Source organism: Diospyros lotus, chromosome 4 (assembly GCF_014633365.1).
Source record: "Diospyros lotus cultivar Yz01 chromosome 4, ASM1463336v1, whole genome shotgun sequence".
Classification (NCBI taxonomy): Eukaryota; Viridiplantae; Streptophyta; class Magnoliopsida; order Ericales; family Ebenaceae; genus Diospyros; species Diospyros lotus.
The window spans coordinates 40,345,576-40,365,120 of NC_068341.1; the positions used below are offsets into that span (position 1 = coordinate 40,345,576).

The window sequence follows — 19,545 nt, forward strand, 5'->3', positions numbered from 1 at the left end:
GGGGCGTGATGGATAGTTTTAAAAATTTAAAGACTAATAGGATGAATTTTAAAATTCAAATGGTGTATAGACAAAAAAAGACCAAATTTAAGGAGATGTACAATTAATTTACCCTATATATAGAGAGAGAGAATGATGAACAGGAGAAATATGAGGTTGTTAACTCTCGACAAACAAAGGTATATCAGAGAAGATGAAAATAATACACGCAATCCTTCATTTTTTTTTTTCTCTTTCTTTGTACAACCCAATTGCCATTACAATAGGTTTCTATGACTTTTTAGGCATAAATCCAAGTTTTGTGATCTTTCGACCATGGAGTTCACTTTTTTATTTTTTTGTCTTATTAATAGTATAATCAATTTATTGCTCGAAGCTCAAAATAAACTAAGGAAGCAAGTGCACCTATCAAAGTTTGATATTTTCTGTCTCTGGTCCAAGAAAATCTACTTGCAATAGCTTAATCTCTTGGATCTTGAGATATCGATCAAGGTTTGTAGTATTTTTCTTTGAAATTCTTTTATTCCTCTCCACCCTAAAGTTTTAATTCAAGGACATCAATCAATCTCAATTTTAAATATTCCAAAAATGATTAATTTGGTATGAAATTGATCATCATTCAAGTACTAAAACCACCCCACTTGATGGGACCAATTTCAAACCAAACATATTTTAAAACATTCAACATTAACCTAGACTACCGTCACTAAATTATAACTCAATGAATGAAGAAAACAAAATAATTTCAAAAGAAAATATCACAAATCTTAAGATGCTTAAGCTCTAAAGATGTGTTTGATTGTATTATTTAGAGTTTAATTCTAGATAATGATTGTCTCGAAAACAAAAATCACCCCACTCCATTGAAAAATGAATTCTATGTAAAAAAAAAATTAAATGTTTGTACCATACATATATTTTTCATAAAATAAATTAAAAATGTTTGATTGCTTTCATAGAAAATGTGTAATAATTACATATTTTCTATAATAAATATGTACAATCAAACACACTATAATAGATTAGGCTGTTGCAAAAAGATTTCCTTGAAGCAAAAGCAAAATTATATAGTCTTAGTATCTAAGAGCTACATTTGTTTATTTGGTTTATGCAAAACTTAGGACAATAGATTGAGAATTTATATATTTTTTTTCTTAAGCAAACTCCAATGTCGAATGATAAGATAACTTTGAGCAATCAATTGCTTAATTCTTGAAAAATCACAGAATTCTATAACAATGTCGATGAGGTTTTAACGCGTAAGAGTGAAAGAGAAAAAGATGGGTAGAGAGAGAGAGACTTGCATACATCATTTGTTTGTTTTTTTTTTTTTGGTAAACTCCCCTTCTCTTATAATCGATATGTCTCTCAACCCAATGATGGGGGAGGGGGTTCTTAATCAACAAATAATATGTATATGGTAAATTGATTATACATTTTTTAAACTTTAACCATTTGGGCCAAATACTTATTAAAATTTAAATTCACTCAATCAATCTCTAAACTTTGAAAAATTATTCACGATACCTTATTTTTTACTAATAGCGTTGAGTAAATCGACCATAAACCCCCTAAACTTTGGGTCTTTAGTTTGAATACTCCGCGAATTTGTATCTTTCACAAAGTCAGTCTTTGAACTTTTTGACTTATGTAAGAAATGAATTTACTCAAATTAATTTAAGTTAAAATTATCACTTATATCTATTTAACTAAGTCAAGTTAAATCAAAATAGTATAAAACAAAACATAAAATGAATTATCGTCTTCTTAGGCTGATAAAATAGGTTCCAACAAACTTGGAAAGAAATTGACAAAAAAAAAAAAAAGACCGGTCAACAACTACGGATTCTAGCAAATCATAATTGATATTTTCAAATTTTATTTTATATTTTATACTAAATTTGGACTTAATCTAACTTAATTAAATCTATATTAAGGATAATTTTTACTTAATTTAGTTTAATTAATGTTGTTTCTTATGTAGTTGGTGTCCTGACCATTTAAAGAAATTTAAAGGACTAGTTTGACAAAAAATAAAAGTTCATAGGGATGCTTGGGCTAAAAACTCAAAGTTTAAGGTTGTATAGTTAATTTACTTAACGTTGTTATTGATATAGGGGTGTGGTAGCTAATTTAGAAAATTTAAGGACTGATTGGGTGGCTTTTAAAATTCAAAGGGTGTCCAAGCAAAAATAGCCAAAGTTCAGAGGGTGTACAATTAATTTATCCTATATGTATATAGAAGGAGAGATAGCGGTAGAAAGATTGTTATTTTACTATTGGTTTTAGTTTTGATCATTAAAATAACATTAATTTCTTATCTATGCCCTAATTCAAATTCATAAAATGAGTTTGAAATCAAATAAAAATCAATTTCAACTCTTCATCAAAATGCAAATCATGTCTTTCTCAAAATATATTGGAGATTGGAAAAACAAAGTTTTATAATTCAAAATAATATCCTAAAATATGTTTCAAAATTGATTTTAAAGTATTGGAGAAAATGGAGCAAAATATTTTAAGAAGCAAAGAACAAGCTGTTGATCGGTTTTAAAAAATTGTCGACCACTTTGGTTCTTATTGTCGACCCGCTTCAATAACTGTTGACTGGTTATGCAGTTAATTATTTTGTGGCTCTCGGTCGTAAGCGATCGACAGCTACTGCATCAAAATCGGTCGACCATTTTTCAAGTTATCAATTGATTTTTCAATTTTTGAACTAACTTGTTGATCAATTCTTAGAATCTGTCAATCGTTTTTCTCGCAGACTTCTCCAACGACTAGTTGTGATGGCTCATTTAATGTCCCTAACTACCAGCAACAACCATATTCTTAGAAACACTCATCAAGCATTATAAATAAAAGGTTGATGGATCATTTAAAGCTCTTAAGATAATTTATTACAAGAGTTTATTGTTCATCTACTCGTACTCAAAGTGTTTAATTTTCTCTCTTTTAAAGGATTTGATCCTTCATTATATTAACTGCATTCAAGTCTTGTATTTTTGTGAGAGATTTTGTAACCAAGAGATTCCTCTTTCATATTCTCTCTTATCAAATTATTGTTATATTTTCCTACCAATGTTGCTAGAAGGCATACATTAATTGTAAAAAGTTGTAAGCCTACTTGGAATCAAATAGAAGATTATAGTGAAATATTTAAAATTCTCAGTGATGAACTAAGGTAGTGGATTAGGTCATTTGATTGAACCACTATAACTCCTAATGATTTTATTTTTCATTCCATATATCTTGTTGAACATTTCCACCGATCACCATCATTTGCCCTAAATCCTTTTTTTTCAACAAAATTTCAAAATTCAATTGAAATATTAAATAATCCAATTCACCCATATCTCATGGATTGTAGTGTCATTGTTATATAATTATATAAAAGATAAGGCTGCTAGCTCCTGAAAAAAATAAGGTATATCAAAAAAGATAAAAATAATGCATGCAACCCCTATTTCTCTGTACAACCCCATTACCATTATGATAGGTTTCTATGATTTTTTGACATGAATCCAAGTTTTGTGATCTCTCAATCGTGGAGTTCACTTTTTTTCTTTTATTGCTTCAATGGAATAATCAATTGATTTTATCAAAATCTAATATTGGACAACTTTATTTTCAATACAATAAATTTTTTTTGCAATAACCTAATCTCTTGGAGCTTGGGACACCCATCAAAACCTTATAAAACTTAGAGTAATCATTACTTTATTCTTAGAAGATCACAAAGCCTTATTTCCATGACAATAGGGTTACAAAAAAGGAAAATGAAAGAATGGTAAAGAGAGAAAAGAATACTTTCATGTATTATCTTTAACTTCTGTAATAAATTTCATCTTTTCTAGTAATAGACATGTCTGTTAATCCAATGGTAGGGTTCTCAATTGATATGCACACATATATAGAAAAAGAAAAAGGGATGATCAAAAGAAAAATGTGATTTTTGGTTGTTAATTAAGGTAAGGTTCGTTAGTCAAAATAATAATGATGTATGCAAGCCTCTTTTTTTTTTTCTCTCTCTTTACATCCCCTGTTGTCATTGCTACAAGGTTTTATGATCTTTTAAAGAATGAAACAACTAATTTGCTTCAAGTTTTATGATTTTTGTTATGCGATCTTCTAGCCATAGAGTTCACTTATATATATATATATATGTGTGTGTGTATGTTTCTTTTTGTCTTGATGGAATAATCAAACTAATTGCTCCAATTTTAAAGTAAATTAAGAAAGTAGGTGCAATTCTTAGAGTTTGAGATTAAACTCTTTGTTTTCGATCTAGGGAAATCTTCTTATAGCAACCTAATCTTTTAGAGCTCAAGGCACGCATCATGATTTGTCATTTTTCTTTGAAATTCTTCTAATCCTTTCCATCTTTCAAACTCCGAGAGCTACATTTGTTTTCTTGGTTTAGTCTAAACTTTGAAGTTATCAATTGATTATACTATCAAGGAGCACTAAAGAACAAAGGTGAATTCATTGATTGAGATATCGCAGAATAAAAAAAATCATAGAACTTGGAACAATCGATTGTTTCATAATTGAAATATTATAGAACCTTATCATAATGCGATAAAATTATTGAGACTTGCTATTTGTTTTTTCTACATATATATATATGTGTGGATTGAGAATTTACGGGGTCATATACAACTCTTATTAGGGTTCGTAAGTAAACCCTAACATTGAGATTGCAAAATATAAGTAAAAAAGAGAAATGAGGAAATAATTGATGAGCTATACTAGATAATTGATGATGAGAAAAGAAAGTCAAAGATTTTTTTATAGATATGACAAATAAAAAGAGAGGGAGAAAGATAAAATAGTTGCAATGTGTTAATGACTAAAGAAATTGATATTTTTTCTAAAATATATGCATAATTAGTGTCTTTTTTTCTCAAAAATCAAGGATGCTGTATGGAACTTACCATCTTTCATAGCGTTTGAAACTGCAACAAGAAGTCAAGCACTAGAAAGGTAGGACTTATCAGAATATTCGAAAGGGGAAAGACTAAATATACTGACAAATTGAGGGTTGAAATGAAATTTTGACAAAAATGGGAAACGCGTCGGCCTGGCCCGATTTTTCTCCGCCGCTTCTTCAAATACGGGGTCGGCATCAACCAACTACCGTAATACAATACAAGTCCTAACTGTACCGACATCAGAAATTTCGCACGCAAAGTTGGATAGTTTGATCATCTGCCGATTCTGATCCCCGTCTGAGGATCGCTTCTCTTTTCTCTAGTGTGTACGATAACGCGTCCCGATCAAAATTAACGTAGAAGTTCATCCATTGCAATCGCCAGGTAATTGAACTATTTTTGTTCTTGTGATGCGAATTCAAGATCAAAGGCTTCTTTTTCTGTTTCTGTTCGAATTAGTAGGTTTTGATCGGATTGCCTGCATTTTACTGAAATTTTCTGTTTCTGTAGTCGCGCATAAGGAATCTGTTATACTCCCATTAAATTTTTTATTGTTTATCTATTTGAATCGGCGTAGAACCGTATCGATTGCAATTCTCAAGGTAATTAAAATGATCTTGTTGCAATGGAGATTAAACTTTGTGGTACGGATTCTAGATCCAAGACTTCTTTTTCTTTTTTCTATAGGTTTTTGTAGGTTGATCGGATTGCCTTCATTTCACCGAATTTTTCTGTTTCTGTTGTCTTGCGTAAGTTTTTGACCTATAAAAATTGGCATAGAAGTTCACCCATTGGAATTCGTAAGGAAATTAAAAAGTTCTCGTTTGTGTTTGGAGATTAAATTCTGCAATGTAAATTCAAGCTCCAAGGCTTCTTTTTCGTTTTCTCTTTGGCTTTGTAGGTTTTGGTAGGATTGCCTGCATTTTACTGAACTTCGTTTAAGGTTTAGGGTTTGGTAGGATTGGCTATTTGCAAGATAATTAAAATGTTCTTGTTACCGCGTTTGGAGATTGAAACTATGATGCAAGTTCAACATCCGAGACTTGTGTTTCTTTTTCTGTTTGAATAGTTCGTTTTGATTGGAATGCCCACATTTCACGGATTTTTCTGTTTCTGTAGGCGCAGGTAAGCACTATATTGCACTTTTCTATTTTTCTCCTCAGTTTTTAATTATTTACCTATATTATGATCAGCTGGATATATTGTAGCTATGTAAAGGATTGAGCTATTTTGTGATTCGGATTCTTGAAGAAGGCTAATTCCCTTCTGTGATATGTTTGAACCCTGGTATTTCTATTATAGGGGTTAACTTGTTTCTCAATTTAGCTGTTTGGGGTTCTATAGTCTGCCTCCACCTTTTTTTTTTCCCCAATCCTTACTGACCCCTGGCCTATTTGGAACTTGGCTTTCTGCAGGAAAGTCAAAGAGTTACAAAAAGGAATGGAAAAATGAGGAGAATCTTCTAAAGTTCTAATAATATAATAAAAGCTAGATTCTAGATTTTGTTTCTGGCATGCATAATTTTGTTCCAATTTTGCTACTTGTGTTTTAAATTTCAATTATTCCATCATGGCTTGGCATTTGAGCAACTTCTTTGCCACTCAAAACATCAATCATTACTGGCTCTTTTGTTTACAGACGCATTACTGCACACTCCTACTGCTGAAGAAAGCCTGCTGAGCAGCAAAGTAGACAGTAACCACTATTGAGCAGTGCTTTCGATTCAAGTTCATAGAGAGAGAGAGCTTTTTCTAGAAAGGGCTAAACAAATATTTCATATATTATCAAGAAAGAGCATATTTAAGAGAGGGAACAGTTAAACATGTAAGTATTTTAATTTCATAGGGGGGTCACTTATGCATAAAAAATTATACATGCAAGATCTCTTGATGTTTTGGCAATTCATTTTCCAGTGAAAAAAAAAGTCCTAGTCTTCGGCATAAGATGACATTACCCTTGCCTAATTTCCACTGTTTTGCAAAGGGTGTTGACCAAATTTGATCGGCTGAGATACTGAAATTCCTGGAGTGGACGTTTATATTGAATTTAATCATGCACCAGTCTCATGAACCGTCTGGGTGATACCCGTGTCTCTTAATATTGATTTATTCTTTTGGCATCCTTTCTTCATGGCTGAATTGCCCATGCCCTTACAGGATTGTTTTCACTTTGTTGCAAGGGTAGGGTAGGCTGCTTCTGCTTTAGTTTTTCTCTCATTTATGATTTATCCCGGGACATTGTGATCCAGTCTAGTAAAAAATTGTTGATTTTTTTAAACTGTCATAAACAATTGTATCTAATCAGGTAATAGATTTACTCTTGTATGCCTCTTTCTGCATATAATTTGAATTTGTGACTGCATAAAGGATATGATGGTTGTCTTTCTATTTATGTACATGTTTTACTTGTAGAGTCTCTTGGCAAGAAATTAGATATTTGACCAGTACAATGCAGACCCTCTTTATGTTAAAATTGTTTTTGAGTTTCAGTTTCTCTTTTCTCAGGGTGTCATCATGACTTGTCTTCTGTTGTGGTGCTCTCTCATGTTGCACTAACTTGCATCAAATTTAGGAGGATCTCAGTAAAGTTCATAAGATGGTTTTCACATATTTAACAATGTAAACAATACTAAAACAATTCCCACAGATTCAACAGTTGTAGATGATGCCGCCCTGGGAAGTTTCTCTCTGTAATTCTATTCATTTACGATCACCATGTTTTTCATGGCTAACTTGTGCATGCTCATAACCTAACATGAACTTCAAAATAGGTGTCACCTTAATTATAGTGTCAAGGAATCCATGTATGGGAAGCAGTAATTACTCTAGTGAAGCTTATTATTGCACTTGGTTCTAACTTTTATTTTTTTTCTGTTCATCACTTGAAGAAGCTCAACGTAGGGTGAAGTTACATCATGAGAACTGGAACTGAGAGCATGGGTGAATCTTCTAGCTCAACTTCATTAAGCAGTCAACGGGATGTTGATGATGATAGGATGATTGCTGTTGTACTGTCTGAAGAGTATGCGAAATTAGATGGGGCAGTTGGTCGACGACTTTCCAACCTTGCACCAGTTCCTGTAAGATTATTGATTGGCTCTGTTCTCTTCTGATTTAGAATTTCGCTGCTTTCAGATTAAGTTTTTCGAGATAAATATGTCCTCGGGGATTCAGTTGGAATTCTTTTACGTGCTAATTAAAGAATTTCTCTCTCCCATTACCACTTGCACATCAGTGATAAGAATGTCCATGGGTTATGCGAATTATCAAAAAACTAAGCCCATGCCTGCAGTGTTCTCACATTCTGGATTGTATGTATGATGTGTTTTCAAGTCATTGTAGTTTCTTCCACTGCACCATTTAACTTAACATCCTGCTGACTGCTTAATGAAGTAGAGCTAGAACATTCACCCATGCTCTCAGTTCCATTTCTCATTATATAACTTCACACAACCTCAAGCTTCTTCAAGTGATGAAGAGAAACGAAAGAAAAGTCAGAATCAAGTGCAATAATAAGCTTCACTCAAGTAATTACCACTTACCGGTTACAGATTTCTTGACACTGTAATGAAGGTGACACCAATTTCAAGTTCATGTCACGCTATGAGCATGCCCAACTTGGCCATGAGAAACATGCTGATCATAAATGAATAGAATTACAAGGAGCAACTTTCTAGGGTAGTATTATCTACAACTGTTGTACGTGTGGAGCAGTTTTAGTATCTTTACTTTGTTAAATATGTGAGAACCATGCTATGAACTTTACCGAGATCCTGCTAAATTTGATGTAAGCTAATGCAACATGGGAAAGCACCATCCCACAAGACCAGACACCATAACACCCTGCCCAAAAACTCAAAAACAAATTTAACATAAAGATTGTCCGCTGTGTACTGATCACCTATCTATTTCTTGCAAAGAGATTCTAGAAGTGACACATGAATATGATATAGAAAGAAAACCATCTTATCCATGATGCAATCACAAACTCAAATTATATGCATAAGGTGACATATGAGAGATGCAAATCTCTTACCTGGTTAGATACAAGTGTTTATGACAGTTTAGAAAATTCAACAATTTGTTATCAGGGATAGAAGTCCAATGAGTTTCTGTTTCCTCCTGAATATAACACGTTATAGAAAGTGTCCATCTGTCATAAAACTTAGATATTCATCAATTTGCAAAGTTAACCTTTAACTAGCAAAGTGATTGACATGAAAGAGAAAAGTAAAATGAATATGAGAAATCTGTTTTTCACTTTACTGAAAGTGACCTTTTTCATGCTTTATTAAACTAAAATCCACAGCAGAAGTAATTCTTATTATTTAATGTTTGAAGTCCAAGCCTGCTTTCGGGTATAATGTTTGCACATACTCCGTTTTTTTTATCAATTTTGTTTTTGGCCAGATGGCGGAAGAAATTTGTTCTATTTTTCTTTTCCAATTTTCAGAGCCTTCATGTATGTCAACTAAGTTCTTTTATGGTGCCTGTGCCTTCACATTGCAACTTTGCTCTTGGGTCCTGGGTTTGGACCTAAAGCTATCAACTCGTTAACCAAGGAATACAGTTGGCATTCAAATAATATTTATTTTACATAATTGTAATTGACCTAATGATTAATGTAAAAGGTTGTGTACTAAAATTGTGGCAAGTGATTCTTGATTTATTGTGCATTTTGGCTATTTTGTTATCAACTTATTTAACATCAAATAACTGAACTAAGATGCAAATTGAGGCCATCATCCTTTGCTTTTGATTTGCATTTTTTTTTCTTATATTTTCTAATTGAATACTATATAGAACTCCAAGGTTTCAAACTATTTCAGGTTATGCTTTGAAGTCAAGAATGCTGCTACCTTGGAATTTGATGGTATTTGTGAAATAAGCATCATTTGGCATATTGACACCCAAATGTTACTCATGGGTGTTGATTTAAAAGAAAACTTTTGGGATAGTTTGTCCTTGGTAGCAAGCTGTGTATTCTTTTTATTAATGTGTAGTAATTGCATAAAAAAGAATGTGTAGTTCTCTTATAGTTTTACTAGAGGTTTTCAGTTTTGTAATGACCTCTTGTAAATATTTTACTAATGTTGGTATTTCTGAAAATTTTCAGCATATCCCGAGAATAAATTCATTCATCCCCAATGTGAATGATGCTAGTTTGGATCACCAACGGTTGCTGCAGAGGTATGTCTCATATGTTAGTTGCAAAGTTATACTTTTATTGCTAAAGTTTTTTTATGTATTGCATATTCTTTTTTAGCTTCTGAAAATAAGATTTAGATCACATCATATTTTTAACTAGGCTCTAAACTATTAGGGTCTTGAAGCTGTCTTTTCTCTGGAAAAAAAAGTGCACCAAAGAATGTAGACATGTGATATTTTGTTTAATCACTAAGTCACAGTATGATTTTTTTTCCCACTCCTATAAATGAATTCTGGAATCTTAGAACCTTATAGACTCAAAAGTTACAAAATTTGCATGTTGTCAAATGTTTCTTAAAATGGATGGGCTGTAGAATTTGGCGGCTGCTCTTTTACATGAGATTGGGAGATTGCTAACAATAAGGGTTAGAGCTAGCTCTCTATCCCCCCCCCCCCCTTCTCTCTCTCTCTCTCTCGGGATAGATTTAGACTTGGAATTGAAAGAGTCACAATCATGTTTAGTGTCATGGACTAATACTCTCTCTCACTGCATTTTGCTTTATTTAATATCAATTACACATGCTGCCTAGAGATTGATTACTTAGTCCACTATATGAATTCTTCTTCCTTGTGTATGTTGACACAAGTATGAAGTTATTCACTTTCTGTACTTTGTACCAACTACCACACCATCAATTCTTAAGTTTTTCAGTTAAGCTTTTCTTCGTATTTGTCTGAAGGGTACCTTGTAGTGATGGTGGACATTCTTCCATTGTGTCCTCAAATGACAGAAAACATTTCTTTCCATGAGGGGATAAGTGTACAGCTGACCCTCCCGAGGCCTCTGAATATTTAGTGCCTTATTCAATTGGTTGCACTTCTAGTTAGTCTTATTTACATAGAACCCTCTTTTCTCTTGGTTGTTGCTCCAAAGTTATATTTTATAGCATTTTCCATACTTCATTAATCCACTAAAACAATAACCATTAATAAAGCAAATATCATGGTACTTATTTCATCCATAAATAATTAATGAAAATGATGAGGGCTTAATGCATTGATTTCCTTTATGGCTTGCGTCACTATTGTTGTGGCTCCATAAATCTTTTATCACTTCAACAATATATGTTCCTCTGTGTGTGTGAGTGTGTGTTCTGTGCAAATTCTTCCATGTTAATTCCTAAGGAACCTTAATATAGGTTTCTTCAAGAATGTTCAAACCATATGAAATCTTTATTCTCTTTCTCCTTATTTGACAAATTGATTATTCATCCTTTAGCCATAAACTGAAATTGGTTTTCTGACATTTTTCTTCCTTTCATCTTGGATTTTGTTAATTTCTTGGCATGGCAGTTTTATAATTAGTATATCCCCCTTTGTTTCTATATAAAGTTATTATATAACTTTTCCTCCACACAATTGGTATGGTTCTTAGTTCTTGAATTTCATTCAATAGTCTTTTTGACCAAACCAGACCTACATCTCCCAGGCACTTCTAGACCTTAATAAGAATATTATCTATTCCTAAACCTCTCCTTCTGAATCTTACTCTATAGAAAGTTTGCTTCAGAGGCTTCAATTATAGAAAAGACACTCCCTAATCTGCCAATTATTGCCTTTTTCCTTTTCTTTCTTTCTCTTTCCTCCCTAAAGCTAAGTTCTATATTACACACACACACACATACATATATATATATGTGTGTCTTTATATATATCAATAACTTTTCAAAATAAGTCCACTTGGGCATCTAAATTGGACGTGATTCAATAAATCCATCTTATTTACATATCGAGAAAAAGAAAACCAACTCAGCAAGGCAGCTGACTCTAGAGATGGCTTTCATTGCATGAGAAAGAGTTAGAAGTCTCAAGTGCTTTCCATAAATGCATTGTCCTTCCCATTCCTTATTTTTCAGGCATTCAACATGTTTCTTTTCTATATTATTACTCTAGAATTATCATTCTTTGTTAAATTGTTACCTATAAATGATGTGAGATCTTGCTAGTCATTCTTTGTTAAATTATTACCTATAAATCATGTCAGATCTTGTTAGTCTATGAATATACAGCAAGGGTTGGGTGCGTGGGTGTCATAAATAATTGTTTTCAGGACTACTTTCAGTTTCTTAAGATCACTATTCTTCCTCAAATGTTACCTATGAAGTCAAATTTACCAAATCAGCCCCTTTGGGAAGAGGGGTTTGTGTAGAATATAACCCCTCAACTCACTCCCCCTTATGTGTGGGTGTGATAAACATATGCTCATGCAAATGTGCTTGTTTCAGAAAGAGATTATTTCTGTTCAATCCATCTATGTTTGTTCTTATCCTTTTGATGCAATTGTTCATGAACCCAAAGCTTCAAATGAGTGTGCCTAACAGGGCTTCAGGAACCACAGTTTCATGCTTTCTTTACTTAAATTATGTAGCTTGTGTTTTTAAGTGAGGTAGCTATGTATCATTATGTTAATAATCTTAGCTTTTTTTTTCCTTAAAATAAGGTAATAGGTGGTTTTCCTTTCTCTCTTTTTCCAGATTAAATGTTTATGGTTTGTATGAAGTGAAGGTCTCTGGGGATGGCAATTGTCAGGTTTGTGTGGTTCTGTAATAATTCGTATTATAGAGAATTGTCAGGTTTGTGCAGTTATGTAGTAACTATTTTTTAATTAGATGTTTATTCAATTCTCTTTTTCTTTTGGCAGTTTCGTGCTCTCTCAGACCAGATGTATAGGTCGCCCGAGTATCACAAGCATGTTCGCAAAGAGGTCGTGAAACAGGTTGTTATAGAACAATTCTTAAGTGGCCAAAAATCTTTTATACTGGTGCATTTTGTGAGGCTAGAATTACAGTGCCCCCTGCAACCTGTTTTGGTTTGTGTTGTACTCCTGAGGGTACAAAAGTTTCTCCCAAACCTAAAGATGGCATTTCATAAAGGGAGATTAAAATCCTTAATGAAATGGAACTTAATTGCAATCTTCTGGTAAGGATTGAGAAACAGAATAAGACCCTGAGTGGTAGCATCTGGACTACTGCTGTTAGTGTGTTAGTTGAGAAGCAGAATAAGAACCTGAGTGGTAGGATCCCTTCTTCACAATAACCTTTAGCTGTTGTCCTGTATCATACCTAAAACAACTATCACAAGCCTTAATCCCACTAACTTGGATCAGCTACATGAGTTCTAGACCTCCAACCATCTCTATCCACAGCTGTATCCTTTGTAAGGCCGTTATAGCATGTGTCATCTTAAAGGGTTTTCCACTAAGTTTGCTTTGATCTTCTTCTCCCTCTTTTGCCACAAGCTCTCTCTATTTCATCCACCCACCTTACAATTGCATGACTTGCATCTATTAGTCTTTTTTCTTACATATCCAAACCATCTAAATCGTGACTCCCACATCTTATCTTCAATAGGCATTATTATAACCTTATTACTTATGATTTTGTTTCTTATTTTGTCTTTTCTTGTATGGCTGCCTGTCCAACTTTACAATCTTCTATCATGCATACCTGTAATTTATAACGAATCCTGATTATTCCCATTACCATTGCAAGCTTCAAGAGTATTGCTGGAAACATGATGCAGCCTTATAGTAATCATCATTGGCACCCTAGAGACTACTACTGGCTCCACCACTAACTCATGGTTTTCATTAACTAAATTGCCACCGGCACTGCTAATAATTCACTACCAAACCTTCACCAGTTGCATCATTGGACTTATGATTCCAGTAAAACAAACCTTTCATGACCTTTTGCATTTCCTACACTGATTTCTGGTAAAGCAGATTATCAATGAATTCATCACAATGATAATACTTCCATTGCTGCTCTGCTGCTAAATCAAGATGCATTCCATCTTTCATAAATTTAAACTAACATACATGGATCAATCAAACTAGTCCCGTGATGTTGGGACATCTAGTATGCTGGTGTCAATTGGTTTGCTGTATGGAGCAGCAACATTTTGTACTATGGCCAACTATTGTTCTTAGAAGTTGTGTATTCACCTGAACTGCAAACCGCACCGCCCCCCCCCCCCCCCCCACCCCAAAATAAATAAAACCTTCCTACACCTGCCTAACAGATGGGTTTAGGTGGCTGCATTCAACATAAAATAACCAGGACTATCTTGTTTTACTAATGCTTTATGACATTTTATTTCCAGCTTAAAGATTACCGCTCCCTGTATGAAGGCTATGTTCCAATGAAGTACAAACAGTATTACAAGAAAATGGCGAAGTAGGATACTTTACTTAAAATCATTACTTCTACCGCTGTATGCTTACTGTACAGGATTCTTCAATAATATTACACTAAATTCCACCTGAAGATCTGACTCTTAGTCCTGTATAACACAGATCTGGTGAATGGGGTGACCATGTTACCTTACAAGCAGCAGCAGATAAGGTCTGGTATTGTTCTGTTTAAAACTCAACCCCCCCCCCCCCCCCCCCCCCCACCCAAAAAAAAAAAAAAAAAAAAAAAGAACTTGTGAGTAATGACGCCTTTGCAATTCTGTGAGTAATGATTTCAACTATCATGTGAGGTGGTAATCCCTGAATCTTTACTTGGAAGTAATTCTAGAATGTGCCTCCAATTGAGCTTGCAGGAGTTTTTCACACCGAGTACAAGAATTAAGTGGCTGTGACCTTGAAGCCATAGTATGATGTGTTGATGACTGACTATTTGGTAGTTGAATTACAAACCAAAAGTATTGATCGCATGTGAAATAATAATTGCTGGTGTATCTTAATTACTAAAAACTGTGAAACTGAGATGCTGTGGTTGTGACTAGCCCATCCGGACAGCTACATTGTGGGGTGGGATAGTGAGCATAATGACTTTCACATCTGCATTTTTTTTCTTTAAAAAACTTGCAATTTCTTAATTATAGTAAAAATAATAGAGAAATTTGTTGATGAGAGTTAAAGTAAAACTGTGGAAAAATTTGGGGTGATAAGATGCAGATGGAAAGTTGGAACAGTACCACTGTTGGAATTTGGAAGCACGAGAAGTTGAGTATGCCTGGGTGTTCTCCGTGATACCTAGTAATTGCTGTCAAGTAGTTAGGTAATGATTTAAATTCCTAAGCTAATTAAATAATTTACAGAAGTATTTGAGTTACAATTCATGCTGTTACCCATCTGAACATAGGAATTACATGATTCCTTTGAGCTAGAAGTATATGCCCCAAGTATGCCAACTGGAGAAGATAGATTCATGTAGCCAATTTCAAGCAATTAATGTGTTTCATTTTTTTTTTTTGTGAGCAAAACACTAATGCGTTTCATTTTTAGTTGGGAGAGTTGGAGCGTCTTTCTCTTCCTCAGTTTGTTCCTCTGAGTTGGAGGGATAATTGTGATAGTTGTACAAGAATTAAGTCAGTCACTTACTGTACATCTGGTGTAATGGTGCCCAACGTTTATTGTTGCACCGTGTCCTTTGCTTCTCTTGGGTAACTAGAACCATGAAGCCAGGAGTTGTAGCACCAAAATCAGAACTCCACCCCCTCTCCCAGAGAGAGATGTTTTGTTGTCGTGCTGATTTATGATGTCAATTCTTGTGCTTGTGAGTGTGCCGTGATTAGAATTTCTTGTGTTAAATGGTGTTTGCAGTTTGCTGCGAAGATATGCCTTTTGACTTCATTCCGAGATACTTGTTTCATTGAAATCAGTCCACAACATCAGGCACCCAAACGAGGTAGGCTCTCTCAAGTTGCTAGAAATAAGTCTAGCACAAAAATTCATTGGTTTTCATCTTGTACTGTTTGGTCATCTCAAGAATTTTATTAAAGTTAAATATTGCGTTGACAATGCAGAGCTGTGGTTGAGTTTTTGGTCAGAAGTGCATTACAATTCACTTTATGACATCAAAGGTTGGTTATGCTTTTTCAAGTTGAAGGAAAGAAAAGAAAAGAAGGGGGTGGAGAATACTGAATGATAAAAATGTGTTTTGTGTTGCAGAGGCTCCCGTACACCAGCATAAGCAGAAGAGGAAGCACTGGTTGTTTTAGCTGGTGAATACTTGTTCATGTTGCTACATTGTGTATAGTTTCCACAGATGTACGTACACTTGATATAGTTGTAGTAACATACAAGAAGTAATCTCCATGTGTTGATGTCTTGAGACAAAGTGAGGAATATTTGTTTATTCTTATACAACAGCACAATTTATTGTATATGGTCGGTCACATATTCTCGTTATAGATTCTATTGATTGTATGTGTATGTCAAATAAGTAAAGGCTGCATTTCACCATTACTAGGAAAAGATATACATAAACAATCAAACCATACAAATAATTAATGCAGCAATAAACGCTTGTTTTTTTTTTTAATTTAATTTTTATCAGCCTTGAAAATCCTGTTATGATTCAGTTCACTACTTTCAGTTTACTGTTTTTTTCTTTCATTATTTCGAAAAAGAAACAGAAAATAGCATTTATTTGATTTCGTTTCAAGATTTTGGAAACTTTTGAGAGAAAGGAAAGCAAGAAAATAAGTGTTCGTATTGTTTCTATTTTCTTGCCAGACCCAGACGACTCTTGGCAACCACATCGATGGTTGCATGGGGAGCTTATGAGGGTGAAGGGGCTGTTTCTTATTCTTTTGTCGTGGAAAAAACCTTTAAAAAACTCAACATTAATGTAAAATACGATCAAATAGAATTGGTGAACTTATAAAACTGTAATCAAGACAATATCCTCCCCGGATTTTTAGTTCTTCTTGTAATCAGTTGTAGAATAATACTCGTTTGAACTTTGGATTGAATCTCTTACAAATCGGCTCTTGGATCCTGCCCACGTGCATGGGAACATACTTCAGAGAGCCACCCATAGTCGCCATTACAAAGACACACAGACTTTGTTAAGGAAGCTCCCTCTCTTAATTAATTGTGCATGCTTAATGAACATTAGAAAGATATGATCACAGCCCACCCACCCGGGTCCTTGACAATATTCATGCTGTATGCAGGAAGGATGAAGATGATCATCATGGTTACAGTTACAGATCATTAGCAGCACACCACATGACGATACCGGCTACCATTAAAATTAAGGTTAGTGATGATTACAAACCGTTAATTAGAGAACATTTTTCGATGATAAGTTGATGCAACTTTGCATAACTCGCATAAGGAGCTCCTAAAAAGAATAAATGAATTTATATTAACACTTCTTGAATGAATTCTACTTCTCTCTAGTAATGAAGGAGCTTCCAAACTCTGCTTGATTAGTCTCTCAACAAATTTTTGCACACTAATCCATAAAATATAGACCAACGATATTATACTTAAAAGTGATAATCTTGCTTCCAATAATAAATTTATAGCTATAGGAGAGTCTTTAGTTTTCGGAAGACTTGTAAAAAAAAAAAAGTTGGTCAAAGGGTGCAGGGTGTCTTTCGCATGAGCCCTCCGATGCCTAAATTAGATCTATCGAAAGTAAAAAAAAAATATATATATATTATATAATATTTTTTACGTACTTGAAGAGAAAGGGTCACCCCTTATTTATAAAGGCAGTAAATGACATATGACAAGTTCTCTTGAATCTTGAAATTATTTGTTCCAACTTTTAAAAAAAATATCTTGCAAATTATAATTTGTATTAAGTATCAATGGAATGCCCAACAAGAGAGTCTCTCAAAACCTCCTTCGTGGATCTATTGGAAAGGGTCTCCAAAATCCTTTTTTCGACAGACTTCTGAACTCGCGGGCTTTATCTTATTGTGGGCCTATTAGGAATTGACCTCCTGGGCCATGTAATATCAAATACAAAGAAAGAAGGGGGCTCTGGACCCTTGGGTGTTGATATTTAAAAGATGCAGTGTAAAAAATAAGAGAATGTCTTGAAAACACAAAAAGGGAGAATTGTAATGCACCTCAAACCAAAAACTCAACCACAGCTCTACATCATGTACACAATGTTTAATAAAATTCGTCGAGATGAACCAGCAGAACGAGATGAGAACCCATGAATTATTGTTGTCTGTATACATACATGAGAGAGAGGGATTTTAGAGTTATTTACAACCACTTAGGGTCGTTTGGGTGCTTGATGTTGCAGACTAATTTCAAAGAAATAAGCATCCCTCAATGCAGGTCAAAAGGCATATATCTTCGCCCCCAAGGTATAACTTAAGTGGCGGGCAAGTGATACGTTGGGGTTAGCATCAATAGGTCATGAGTTCGATACTCGGTGTAGGCAAGGGTAAAAGGTTCGCTTGCGATTTACCTTTTCTGTTGAAATCGAGAGCACGAGTGACGAAAAACCACACAAGGACGGTAATCTCAAGTCAAAAGACATATATCTTCACAGCAAAATTTAATTTATTAGCAATTATCATCCGGAATATGCAATGAATAGATCTATCAGTAATCCACGAACTAAAGTGCCCAAGTTCTATCTTTTGATCAAATAAGAGCAACAATTACATTCAAGATTGAGTATTTTACAGGACAATCAATCTATTTGTGAAGTTCAATGTCTTGACAATCTGATCATCAATGACATAAAAATGCTAAAACAGGGGGAGACTACGATTCTTTCACAGCTTTTCGTTTCAAGAACCCTCCTGAGTAATATTTTCACTACTGGCAAAAATCTTCTCAAGAATGTAGGCAAACAGGAAACGATTCACAAGCCATTGTCTAGGCCCAATCTAAAATAATTTTTTTTCATGCATTCTTCTGTTGTAAAAAGCTCTTGCAAATGAAAAATCTATTCTTCTGAAAACAGAACAGACAAATGTACCAAGTAATCAGCAAACATAATGAACACTACTGCAAGTGTGCAGATATTCAAATTAAGGCTCTCCAAACCAACTTATTTCTTCTAAAAGGTATTACTAAATTACCTTTTTTTAAAAACAAAAAAATATATATATTACCCAATTGGGGTGTCCAAGTCACAACAGAGAATGGGAACTGCTAGTGCTTAAAGCCCTTTTGTGGTGGAACTATAAGCAACTACAGTTCAGTGCCAACTTATCCCCATCATTTCTATGAGCTAGTTAAATCAACAGCAGGGAGCATATTAACTTAAAATAAACACATAAATTAATAAAAAGAGTTGAATACTGTAGTCAAATGTTTCCATACTCCCAAGCACGTAAAAGAATTTCTAGACAATATGTCAGAAACTATAGGAGTGGCAAGTGTGCATAAATGTTCAATCAGATCGACTTCCTCCCTTTCCAGAAATATGATAAACTATTCATCATTATACAGTCCATGCCAAGTTTGTTTTAGGTCGGTTTTTTGTTGGGGGGGGGGGGGGGGGGGGGGGGCGATTCCAATAAACAAATGATACAGTGATGGATTGTTTGGCTTCAAGTCTATAGAACACGGGGGTAAAAGATCCCAGAATAGTGGGGAAACAACTGCAGCACACCATAAAATACAACATTTAGAAAAAAAAAAAAAAGAATTACACATAATGGACCTACGACCATAAAGGAAGACC

At 34.1% G+C, this 19,545-nt stretch overlaps 1 protein-coding gene across 3 annotated transcripts; it reads left to right on the forward strand.

Annotated features, from left to right (window-relative positions):
* Positions 1–5,132: 5,132 nt before the first annotated feature.
* On the forward strand, positions 5,133–16,301 carry LOC127798815 (OVARIAN TUMOR DOMAIN-containing deubiquitinating enzyme 12-like). 3 transcript variants are annotated; one of them, XM_052332430.1, is made up of 11 exons: positions 5,133–5,318; positions 6,573–6,758; positions 7,822–8,013; positions 10,050–10,123; positions 12,616–12,670; positions 12,783–12,857; positions 14,246–14,319; positions 14,439–14,487; positions 15,696–15,780; positions 15,899–15,955; positions 16,044–16,301. In XM_052332430.1, the coding sequence occupies exons 3-11, from the start codon at positions 7,849–7,851 to the stop codon at positions 16,091–16,093; spliced, it is 684 nt and encodes a 227-aa protein (XP_052188390.1). In that variant the 5' UTR covers positions 5,133–5,318; positions 6,573–6,758; positions 7,822–7,848; the 3' UTR covers positions 16,094–16,301. The 3 variants fall into 3 exon arrangements, with proteins under 3 accessions (XP_052188390.1, XP_052188389.1, XP_052188392.1); XM_052332429.1 differs by lacking the exon at positions 6,573–6,758; XM_052332432.1 differs by lacking the exon at positions 6,573–6,758 and having other exon boundaries at positions 7,825–8,013.
* Positions 16,302–19,545: the final 3,244 nt, after the last annotated feature.